This window comes from Microtus pennsylvanicus, chromosome Y (genome assembly GCF_037038515.1).
Source record: "Microtus pennsylvanicus isolate mMicPen1 chromosome Y, mMicPen1.hap1, whole genome shotgun sequence".
In the NCBI taxonomy this organism is placed as follows: domain Eukaryota; kingdom Metazoa; phylum Chordata; class Mammalia; order Rodentia; family Cricetidae; genus Microtus; species Microtus pennsylvanicus.
The window spans coordinates 41,598,033-41,610,929 of record NC_134602.1 but is presented as its reverse complement, the minus strand read 5'-3'; the positions used below and the strand labels follow the sequence as shown (position 1 = coordinate 41,610,929).

At 34.5% G+C, this 12,897-nt stretch overlaps 1 protein-coding gene across 6 annotated transcripts in view; it reads left to right on the top strand.

The window, feature by feature from the left end:
* Positions 1–12,307, top strand: part of LOC142841994 (histone demethylase UTY) — a 159,358-nt gene extending 147,051 nt beyond the window's left edge. For 5 of the 6 annotated variants that reach the window (XM_075958975.1, XM_075958974.1, XM_075958979.1 and 2 more), the window contains 3 exons: positions 7,087–7,213; positions 9,561–9,731; positions 11,108–12,307. In XM_075958975.1, the coding sequence (XP_075815090.1) occupies positions 7,087–7,213; positions 9,561–9,731; positions 11,108–11,134 (325 nt within the window). In that variant the 3' untranslated portion in view covers positions 11,135–12,307. The remainder of the gene's footprint in view (positions 1–7,086; positions 7,214–9,560; positions 9,732–11,107) is intronic. The other variant, XM_075958977.1, reaches the window with a different exon arrangement.
* The last annotated feature ends 590 nt before the right edge of the window (positions 12,308–12,897 follow it).

Below are 12,897 nucleotides of genomic sequence, written 5' to 3'. Positions count from 1 at the left end.
CTTATGTCTTTTTATAGGACAATTGAGTCCATTGATATTAAGAGATATTAATGACTTTTGTTGTTAGTTCCTGTTAATTTTTGTTTTCTTTGGGGGGGAGGAGTTTAGTGGTGGTATTGTGTATGTGTTATTTTTGTTTGGACTTGCTGATGTGGGATTATATATTGCCTCTTGTTTTTTGGGTGCAGCTAACTTCCTTGGGTTGGAATTTTCCTTCTAGTACTTTTTATAGGGATAGGTATTGTTTAAATCTGGTTTTGTCCATCTATGGTGATTGAAAATTTTTATGAATATAGGATTCTAGACTGGTATTTCTGGTCTCTTGTGTTTTCAAAATATCTGTCCAGGACTTTGATGGGTTCAGTGGGTTTGGTTGGTACAGTGGGTCTTCTTGATTTCAGTGTTTAATGAGTGTGAATGTTGGAACAGTCTTACAGCATGTCTTTTATCTGCTAGTTGACCATTAGGGCTGAGATTGGAGGGGTAAGGGCAATGTATGTATCCAGGAAATTACCTTATCTTAAGGGCTGAATTCTTAATAGAATGTAGACAGTCTAAAACTGTTTTAAAAACCATTTCACCAATCTAAAACAGTTATATACTACAATTAAAATAAAACCAAACATATTTACATCACACCACACACACACACACACACACACACACACACACACACACACACACACACACACACCCCAGACGAGATTTAAAGTTGCAGCCCAGGTATGTATGCCACCACTCCATCTTTAGCATAGTCATTCTATGTTGATAGTGGTTGTGTATTATAATAGAGCTGATTGGTATGTCCCTCCTTTGGAAGTTTTTATGGTATACATTTTTTAAGCTTTCTTATTACTAGTCCCTTCTTTTTCCTGCCATTCTCTTGTGTTGCCCTCCCTCCCCCTCTCTAAGTTAACTCCATAATTTTTCCACATTCATATCAGCTTCTATTTTTTTCTAACCCTTTCTTACCTTCCTTATTTCTTTCACATTTCTAGCTTCTGTGGTAACTCCATAGCATACACATGAAGACTTTTGTGCTAATCAATACATTACTTACTCAGTATAGTATATTATTATTCCATCCTGTCAATTTCATTTTTTCTTTTTTAAATATTTTAAGTTTTATTTTGTGCATTTATGTGTGATTTGTGTGAAGGCATATCTTCCTGATGCTGTCGTGATAGGTGAATGTGACCTACACAATACATGTACTTGGAACTGAACTCCTGTGTAGTAGCAGTACATGCTCACAAACATTGAGCCATTTCCTTAGCCCAGTTATATTGTTCTTTAGCCAGATAGTATTCCATTTGTGTGTTTGTGTATTACCACATTTTTATTATCTATTCATCTGTTGAAGGATGTGTAGTTTGTTCTATTTCATGGCTATTGTGAATAAAGTGACAGTGAATGTGTCTGAATAAGTATCTGTGAGCCAGGATGTTGAATCTCTTGGGTATATGCCAATGGATAAGTGATTCATATGGTAGGTTTACTTTGAGCTTCATGAGGATTCTCCAGAATGTCTATACCATGTTGCAATCTTCAGAAGTTCCACATGCATTTTAGTATTTGTTGTCAATTTTGTTCTTCTTAGCCATTTTGACTAGGGTAACATGAAAATCTAAAAGTTGTTTTAATTTACTTTTTACTCTTTGCTAAAGATGATGAATATTTTTTGAGATCTTAGCCATTTTTATTTCTCCTTGAGAACATTGTGCTGTCTTTTTTTTTTTAATTCTTTGTATATTCTCTGCTATTAATCCTCCATCAGATATATACTTGGCCTTAAGGTTCCTTTTTCTCTTGATTCTTTCATTAACTGTGCAGAAGATTGTTTTATGAGGTCCTGTTTGTCAAATGTTGGCCTTAGTTTCTTGGAGAATGAAATTAAAAAGTACTTTTCTGCAACTATTTTTTGCTTTATTTTGTCCTAACTTGCTTTTTTTATGGTAATGTTGGTTGCATTGGAGAAGTTTAGATGTGTTCTGTTTTGTTTCTTTTTAAGTGTTCTGAAGTATTGCTTGTAGATATTTTAAAAACAATTGTATAATTTTGCTGCAAACACATCAGGACTGGTTTTGTTTTGGTCAGAAAGCTATTCAATACTGTTTAAATCTCTTTATCTGTAATGAATCTACTTTTTTGCTCTGTTTTTAGTTTTTATGTTGGTAAGAATGAATCTAAAATTTTAGGTTTTATAGATTAGTGGATTAATTATAGATTAATTAAATTTTTAGAAGTATTTTTTCTTAATAATTACAGTGGGTTTTTGTGTGTGTGTTTGTGTTTGTGTGCGCGTCTGCTATAATGTTTTACTGTTCATTCTGGACCCTGTTAATTTAAGTCATCTCTTTCTTTTGGATAGTTGATGATTTTGTTTTTATTTTCAAAATGCAAGGTTTTAGATTATTGATTCTCTGTTTTGTCTTCTTTGTTTCTCTTTTGTTTTCTTTCTTTTTTTTTTTTTTTTTGTTCTTTTTGAGACAAGGTTTCTCTGCAGCTTTGGGGCCTGCCCTAGAATTAGCTCTTGTAGGCCAGACTCCTAGAACTCAAAGAGATCTGCCAGCCTCTGCCTCCCTAGTGCTGGGATTAAAGATGTGCACCACCACTGCATGCCTGTTTCTCTTTTCTTAATCTCTGCTCTGTTATTATTTATTAGCATCTACTGGTTTGTTCCTGTTTTTCCAAGTTCTTGAGTTTCATTATTAAGTCATTTATTTCTGCTCTTACAGACTAAATGTAGATAGTTAAGGCTAAAAGCAGTAAATATGTCAGAGTTACTTTTGTGTGTTCCCGAGCTTTAAAAAAATTCTTTTATCTATTGAAATTATGGTTTTATCATTTTACCTTACCCTTTCTCCTTCCAAGCCATCTTCTTAGTTTTTGCTCCCCCTCAAATTCTTGGCTTTAATTGGTGTGTGTTTGTGTGCGTGCGTGCATGCGTGCGTGCATGCGTGCATGCGTGTGTGTGTGTGTGTGTGTGTGTGTGTGTGTGTGTGTGTGTGTGTGTGTTATTTCTAAATACATAATTGTAGACAGTAACTGCTCATTTGTTTCCTGGTGGCTCAGACCTGAATAATAATAACACAGAAGCTATAGTAATTACAACTGTATTGGCCAATAGCTTAGGCATATCTTAAATTTACCCATTTCTATTAAATTGTGTGTCATACAAGACTGGCCTACTGGTAATGTTTAGGCATGTCCTGCTTTGGCAGCTACAAGGCATATCTCTGACTCCACCTACTTTCTATATTTCTGTTTGAATTTCTTTCCCACCTGTCTTTACTAAGCTATTAGCCAAAACAGCTTTGTCAACAACCAATGGTAATAAAACATATTCATGACATACAGAGAGAAATCACACATCACATAATACTTGCTTAATCTTTATGTATGTATGCTTTTAGGGATGGCCACTTGCTATTGCATAATCAATTGGTGTTTTCTTCCCCGGAAAAGATTTTCCTCTGCTTCCAGCATTCCTTAGTTGCCTGGAGTTCTTTGTGTAAAATTGAGTGCCTCCCACCACCCACCCCTGGGCTTTTTTCTGTCTTCTTTGTCTTGTTTATTTTTGCCGTTATTGTTCATCTCATGATTATGCAGTTATGTTGGTGAGATGTTTGGATGTAACTTCTGACATAACTAGGAAACACATTCTCATAGCAAACTTTTCATTTGACTGGCTCTTAACAATCTTTCCTCCCATTGTTTCTAACAATTCTTGAATTGATTTGTAGAAGCATGCTTTCAGACCTAGGTTCCATAACACCAGAAGTTTTTTTTTTTGTTGTTGTTGTTTTGTATTTTTTGCCAACCTGGTACCTAGTAAAGGACGACAAGATATAGATCCTCTGATACTAGAATTGCAGATGGTTTGATCTGCCGTGTTGGATCTGGGAATAGAACCCATGTCTTCTACAGTGCTCTTTGTTGTTCATACATTTCCCTATCACTTGTATTTAGGTTGTTTTATTCTTTTGGTTTTATAATTGAAAAGGTTTTGTGTTTTTGTGTGTTTATGGGTGATTTGTCTTCTTATCTTTGCTCAACATGTGAATAATGTTCTTGGTGGCCGGAAGGTTGCATAGGGTCCCTGGTATTGAAGTTACAAATGGTGGTGAGTTCTGTGTTTATGCTAGGAATAAAATCTGGATCATTTTAAGCACTCAGCCAGTTTTTCAAGCTTTGTCCCAGAGATTTAGCAACAGATTTTTTTTTTATTAAAAATTTCTGCCTACAACCCCCTCTCTCCCCTCCTACACCCTTACTGTCCTACACCTCCCTCTCCAGTATGAAGAGCAGTCAGGGTTCCCTGCCCTGTGGGAAGTCCTAGGTCCTCCCCCATCCATCCAGGTCTAGGAAGGTGAGCATCCAAACAGACTAGACTCACACAAAGCCAGTATATGCAGTAGGATCAAAACCCAGTGCCATTGTCCTTGGCTTCTCATCAGCCTTCATTGTCCGCCATGCTCAGAGAGTCCAGTTTTTTCCCATGCTTTTTCAGTAACAGTCCAGCTGGCCTTGGTGAGCTCCCAATAGATCAGCCCCACTGTCTCAGTGGGTGGGTGCATCCCTCACGGTCCTGACTTCTTTGCTCATCTTCTCCCTCCTTCCGCTCCTCTTTGGGACCTTGGGAGCTCAGTCCAGTGCTCCAGTGTGGGTCTCTGTCTCTATCTCCATCCATCACCAGATGAAGGTTCTATGGTGATATGCAAGATATTCGTCAGTATTGCTATAGGATAGGGTCATTTCAGGTTCCCTATCCTCAGCTGCCCAAGGGACTAACTGGGGACACCACCATGGGCTCCTGGGAGCCACTCTAGGTTCAAGTCTCTTGCCAACCCTAAGGTGGCTCCCTTAATTAAGATACATACTTCCCTGCTCCCATATCCACCCTTCCTTTATCCCAACCATCCCATTCCCCCAAGCTCTCCCCATCCTCCCCTTCTCACTTTTCTCTCCCCATTTCCCCTTACCCCAGTCCCAACCCACTCCCAAGTTTCCATTTTTACCCAGCAATCTTGTCTACTTCCAATATCAAGGAGGAAGACTATATGTTTTTCTTTGGGTTAAGCTTCTTATTTAGATTCTCTAGGATCTCAAATTATAGGCTCAGTGTTCTTGGTTTATGGCTAGAGTCCACTACTGAGTGAGTACATCCCATGTTTATCTTTTTGTACTGGGTTACCTCACTCAGGATAGTGTTTTGTATTTCCATCCAATTGCATGCAAGATTCAAGGTGTCATTGTTTTTTTTACCGCTGAGTAGGACTCTAATATATTCCACACTTTCTTCATCCATTCTTCCATTGAAGGGCATCTAGGTTGTTTCCAGGTTCTGGCTATTACAAATAATACTGCTATGAACATAGTTGAACAAATGCTCTTGTCATATGATAGGGCATTTCTTGGATATATTCCCAAGAGTGGTATTGCTGGGTCCTGGGGTAGGTTGATCCCAAATTTCCTGACAAACAGCCAAACTGATTTCCAAAGTGGTTGCACATGTTTGCATTCCCACCAGTAATGGATGAGTGTGCCTCTTCCTCTACAATCTCTCCAGCAAAGGCTATCATTGGAGTTTTTTATTTTAGCCATTCTGACAGGTGTAAGATGATATCTCAAAGTTGTTTTGATTTGCATTTCCCTGATTGCTAAGGAAGTTGAGCATGACCTTAAGTGTCTTTTGGCCATTTGAACTTCTTCTGTTGAGTATTCTCTGTTCAGTTCAGTGCCCGATTTTTTAATTGGGTTAATTAGAATTTTAAAGTCTAGTTTCTTGAGTTCTCTATATATTTTGGAGATCAGACCTTTGTCTGTTGCAGGATTGGTGAAGATCTTCTCCAAGTCACTGGGTTGCCTTTTTGTCTTAGTGACAGTGTCCTTTGCTTTACAGAAGCTTCTCAGTTTCAGGAGGTCCCATTTATTCAATGTTTCCCTTTCTGTCTGTGCTGCTGGGGTCTCCTGTGCCCTTATGTTGTAGAGTACTTCCCACTTTCTCTTCTATCAGTTTCAGTGTAGCACCAGATTTTTAAAATGCTTTTGATCTATTTATATTTCAGTAATGATTTGTTTAATCTCCATAGATGTTTGTATATACTGAAGATTTGTTTTCATGATGGTCAGATAATATACATGAAAGTATTTAAAATTTTTCTAATTTTAAAGATTCATTTAGTATCTCAGAATGTCATTGTTTTAGAGAAATTTCTATAGACTGCTGAAAAGAATATATATTTATTAGTTTTTAGGTAGAATATTCTGTATGTATATGGTATGTTCAGTTGATGTAGGATGTCATGTAATCCTGGTTTTTCTGTTCTTTTTTCAAAGTACCTGTATATTGGAGAAAGTAGGTTTTCATATCATCTACCAGTATTGGTTTGTAGTTGATCTGTGTTTTTTCTTTTAGTAGCACATTTTTAAATTTAAATTGTTTGCAATGGTGCTTGGTGAATATATGGTTAGGATTATAATATCTTCTTGGTTTGTTATTCCCTTGATTAGAGTGATGTCTCTTTTGACTAGTTTTAGTATGAAATCTTTATTTTCAGATATTAAGATAGCAACATCTGCCTGCTTATTGGTGCCATTTAATTGGAATACTATTTTGTTTCTTTTCAGTTCAAGTTGGTTTGTATCTTCAAAACTGAGGTTTTTCTTTTGTCTTCTTGTTTTTGTAGATGGCAGAAAGATATAAAATTTTTTTTTTAATCAATTCAATAGCCTAACGCTCTGTTATTTTAAGTCATTATTGATACATGTTGATTGCCTGCCTGTACTTTATTTGCAAGTGCTAATACAGAGGGCTGGATCAGCACCAAGGATGTATGTTGTGACCCTAGGTCTGGAGATTGGGCATGCTATATGTAGGCCTGGGACACTGGATATGGGACTAGTGATAGGTCTGAGGATTGGAAAGAATGCTGATTGGTAGCCTCAGGTAGACTTACTAAAATGAGCCTGGAGCCTAGGATGTGTGGCTGGACTTTGCCAGGAGATTGACTATGGTGAAGGAGAATCTAAAATTCTTAATACTCACTTTTCAATTTCTCTTAAAAATGTCTTCAATTGTAGATATTGTCTCTTAAAAATTCTAAAGCAATGTCAGACTTTGAGAGAAGCTCTTGTTGCAGCAGGGAAAGAGGTTCTATGGCATGGGCGGATAAATGATGAACCAGCCCCTTATTGTAGTATCTGTGAGGTAAGTAACATTTCTTAATTTTGTTATATTCTTGTAAATTCTTTAATGTTACAGGTTCATTGATTTATTTGGATTTTGAGACATGGTCTCATGTAACCGTCAGTGACTTTGAACTCTGGAAGTTCTTATATCTACAAGCTTCAGTGATAATAGGTATTATATATCAGCATTATATGGGTTAATTTCTCTAAGTACCTAATCTTTATAAAATATAAAATCATTTATATCTTTGTCATGATTCTTATTAAAATCACATATTATAGTTATTTTAAATTCTTACCTAAAAATAAAATATTTCACCTTTAATATTGGACTGCACGTTCTTCTAAAATAGGCATACATGCAATAACTCTTTGCCAAATGACAATTACGTTAGAATTTCAACTAGCATTAATACATATCAAAAAGTACAGATGCTGGAAGACTAGTTTTAGTGGAGTACAAAAAGTTACTAAGTCTTTAACGGTACTTTTAATACTAGGTGAATATTTCTGGTGCAAAATTGCAGTGTCACATTCTAGAATTTTTGAGTCTAATATGAAGAAATACAAGTAATTCTATACTGAATTTTGGTTAGGTTTTAGTCACAATACCAAGGTAAGTGGCACATTATGTAGCATGACTGACTTTTGGGATTTGTTTACTATCACTAGGGGAAAAGCACTTTTCACTTTACCAGTACACCAATTATAAACAACCAATGAATGTACATATATATACAGACAAACTGATCAATACTGAGAAAAGGTGGTTTTTCTAATTCAGATAGAAGTGCAGGCTTCCCACCATTCATCTTTCTTTGAGGGCTGAGTTCAATTTCATCAGTCAACAGTTAACTGTTGCAGAATATCTTCAGGCTTTGGGCATATTCAAAGGTCAAAAAAAGAGTAAGCAGGTAAGCAGTGGGGTGAAAATAGTCTTTTTTTTTCTGGGTATAGGAAAAATGTTTGGAATGGAATGGGCTTGTTCATACCAAGTGAGAGCGTACTTCTGAGATACGTGTTTAGCTCAAGAGAGGCCTCAGATTCTTATAACAGTATGAATATTGGTAGATATATTTAAAATATGTGCTACTCTGAAATAATTGAAGTATTTGATAATTGGAGATAGTATAGACAGAATTGTCATTTTTTCGGAAATTGTTGGAATGACCTTCAGACATAGTTGCTATAGCGGGACCAAGATGGTTCAGCAAGTAAAGAAAACCACTTGTCACTTGGTAGTGGAAGTCTGATGATCAAACACTACAGAATTGTCCCTTGACGAGCATGCTTGTGTACATATAGGGTGCATATTAAATATTTTGTTCCTTTTTAATTGTTATGCAGTTTATTTAAAAACAGAATGAATTAGATAAAACTAGATGACAAGTTGAACATGACCAAGTCTTTTAAACTCAGGATACTAGAATATTGTTAGTAACATATTGGAAGGTCTAGAAAATATTAAAAAAAAAAACTTTGGATTTTGATGGAGCTTTCTAAGATATAATGATTGGATATCAATGGTGAAGTAGAAAAGAAATGGGAGTTTCACTTTTAATCTAGAAATTAAAGGCATTTAAATTTTATTTTTTTGTTTTGAGTTTCATTTTGTTTGGGAAGAAAGGTTAGCAAACATGTATGGAGTTTGATGGTTTAGAGAAGTTGGCATCATCGGGGAGAAGGAAAAATTATGGGATCAAGGAAATGATAGCTTGTTTTATACAAAAAAAAAGTGGATCTGTATCTTTCCTGGTATTAGCACATAAGTTTTATCTTATTGTATCTAAGCCTATTTAATTCTCCATTCTTTTTAAAATGTACCTACCATTATGTTAATGCTCTTGAATGCCCCTTTATTTGTACTTGTTTTCATTAATATAAGAGAAAGAAAGCTAGAACACTTTTCTAAGTCACACAAAAGTTTCCTAATTTTTAAACACTACAAATTATATTCACTTAAATATGTTGTTGGGTTGTTTTTGCTTATCTGTTTATTTTTCCATGTAAATTATGTAAATTATTAAAGGTTTCTAGCTAGAATGAAGACAAACACTGAGTGATAAATTATGAGGAATTATTATAGGAAAATATTTTTATCTGAATATATACATGTTTAGAGTAAAATAAATGAATAAAATAAAATAAATGAATACTAATGAAGCCACTATAAGCTTTAGTCTTTTGACAAATACTTAACTATCTTAATATGAATCTTCAATGGAAAATACTATTTCAATCTTCTAGGTCTGTGTTAATTATAGATATCTCATTGTATTTATTGATATCTTTTTAGTTCTTTCTTCTAGCCAGATGTTTAAATTCCAGCTATTTATTTTTTGCTTCTTTCTCTTGTGTAAAAATAGGTGGAAGTATTTAACTTGCTTTTTGTTACTAATGAAAGCAATTCTCAAAAGACATATGTAGTACATTGTCAGAACTGTGCACAAAAAGCGAGTGGAAATTTGGAAAATTTTGTGGTGCTAGAACAGTACAAAATGGAAGACTTGATGCAAGTCTATGACCAGTTTACATTAGTAAGTTATTTTATATAAAGTGTCAGTATCTAATTAACTTTCTTGTAAAGTACCAATATGTCCACCCCTCCCTCCCTTCTTCCCTCCCTCTCTCCCTTCTTCCCTCCCTACCTCCCTCCCTCCCTCCCTCTTTTTCTCCATTCCCCCCTTTGCTTGTCTCTCCTGTATTGCTGTCTTCAGAGGTTGTTTTTTCCCCTTCCCTTACCCCTTTTTCCATTTCCTTTACCCCAATTAAAAGAAGCCATCTATGTAAGCTGTATCGTGTGGTCTATTTCACATCACCTTTTAATTTATAACACACACACACACACACACATACACATATATGAGAATGTTGTCCTCTTTTGCTATTTAGGATACTACAACCTATATGTTATTGATCCTAGTTGATATTTAATTAATTCTTTTGTAGTTAATATCCAGATGGAAGTATGTTTATTTCAATCTTTTTCAATATTTATTCAAGATATAACACTTCTACTTGTTATATCATGGGAGTATTTTTTGGAACCAGAGTAAATGTAAAATTCATATGATAACATTCTGTGATGAATTAAACAGTTTTTTGTTTGTGTTTTAGATTATTTATCATTATATTATGTTTAGGTGTTCGCTTGCATGTATATCTACACAATGTACAAAACTGATTTTTAATTTCAATAAATATGATTTGAGTTCGCACTACTTCTGTTCCCAGTAGTTATGTTTTTTGAAACTTTTGAAGCTTGAGTTGTATGTATTATTTTAGGGGCATTATTTCTACATTGGAATTTTCTTTTTATCTCCCCCCCCTTTTGGTTTTTCAAGACAGGGTTTCTTGGTAGTTTTGTAGTCTGTCTTAGCACTAGCTCTTATAGACTAGCTGGCCTCATGACATTTGTTTTCTGAATTTTGTTATTGTTTATGGTCATCTTGTTTGGGGAGAATTTAAAACAATAATGAGTCTTCAAAAATAAATAATAGAACAGAATTATAATTATGCCAATAGATAGTTGATAAAATGTTAATTTTTTAGTATACATTTTGAACTAAATGTTAACTGAATATTCCAAAAGTTTTTGATTAAATAGAAAACTGCAAAATAAATTATGGAGATTTTTGGTAGCAGAATCTTGGGAACTGACTTCAGGGTAAATGAGTGGCTGTTGAGATTTTGTTATCTTAACAGCTCTTCCAAAGGATCTGGGTTCAGTTCCCAGCACTCACATGGCAACTCAAAATTGTCTATAATTCCAGTTCAAGGAGATCTGACACCCTCACACAGAGCAAAAGACCAGTGCACATAAATAAAAAAAGATTTTATTTTTTTCAAAGTCGACTTTTACAGCCTTATGTAACAAAACCATAATATGATGTTTTTTTTTTTTTACTCGTAGGCTCCTTCATTATCTTCTGCATCTTAATAATGTTCCAGAATTATTGAGTACATTGTTCTTCAGGAAATATGTTTCTTATTTTGTTGTTATTTCAGAAGACTGCTCTCTCAAAGCTGTGTCTATGCAATCTTTCAAGAATAGAGGATAAGGAGACTAAACAAAGAGTACAGCTTCTACTCCAAGATTTATGGTGTTGACCCAGATGTATTTACTTTTTGTAAAAAATTAGTATATTCATATTATTTGTATATATCTAACAAACACATTTTGACTGTATTTCTGGGCTGCTTGATTCATTTATGTTCGTATGTTACCTTTTTTAATTTCTCCAGAATTACATAGAATCCTACTTGGCTGTTTCTTTGCAAGAGAGTTAGCAATTTAAAAAATTTTATCAACATTTTCTAAATTTGAAATAATATGGCAAAGTTTTATACTGCTCCCTGTCTCTTATTTTGAAGTCATGATTTCATGTGATTAAAAAATAAATAACAGCAAAGACAAACATGTAATGGGTTGCATATAAAAAATAAATTTCTGATAGGATTCTGTTTTGTTTTTAATCTTGATTCAAATATAAATTTATATATATTTATTGCTTGAAAATATTTGTGAATGGAATGTTATTTTTCCTAGACTTACATGCCATTAAATATTGAGGAGTTGTGTAATTTCAAATACATTACATTTTATATGTGTAAATAAAGCTATTTAGCATTGGACATTAAATTTTATTACAATTGTTTACTGTTTAAAGGATTTTTTTCAATGTTTGAGTTTTAAAGACTATATCCACTCTATGTTCTTTTTCAAATGTAATGGATTTATGTATTTTATGTGTTTGTAAACACATGTATTATATGTAGAAATCTCAATATATCACTGTACATGGAAACCAAAAATTTTTAATTTTTATATCTGATAGTTTATGAAAGTATTTGATTATTAAATATGTATGCTTATTTTTAAAGACCATAAGTGTCTTTCAGTCTGACTAGGTTGCACTGACAACTGGTTAATAATTGCTGTCGTAAATAGTTTTTAAGGACATAAAAAATTGCAAAGTTAATATTTTATAAGATATGTATAGATTTTACAAATACTTATCATTTAGGATTTGCTTTAATGAAAAAGTTAATGAGAATGATGACCTCTGTTTTAGAATATGAGTATACTAAAGGACTTTTTTTTTAAAATAGACCTCTTTAAAATTCTGTGTGTTCTTGCTCGTACAACCTCATGTGTTTAGGGAGATAAAGGTACTAAATTTTATTATTAGTATATCTTGGCAAGGTCTATAGAGACTTTATTTCATATGAAAACATTGCTTTTTTTATTTAAACAGGTTTGTTTTACTGTATAATAATGACATCCCTATTTTCTCCCATTGCTTTTGTTATTCTTAAAAACGATCCCTGAGTGGCTGGTGGAGCCTGCCATGAGAAAAGCTGCTACAGCTTTCCACCAGCAGGAGGGCACCAGCAGGAGGGCACGCGCAACGCTGACGGTGGAGGCTGTAACAGACACATAAACACATAAGGAAGCCATAAGTGTTTATTAAAAAGGAGAAAAAGAGAGAAAGGGAGAGAGAGAGAGAGAGAGAGAGAGAGAGGGAGGGAGGGAGGGAGGGAGGGAGGGAGGGGAGAGAGGAGAGAAGCAAAGCCCCGTGTGTACACCGGGAGAGAAACGGAGAGAGAGCGATGGTAGGCAAGTTCAGAGGTTAAAAAGGAGTGGGCGTGGCTAGGGCAAGGACTGAAAGAATAACATTCCCACATCTTGCTTTTAATAAA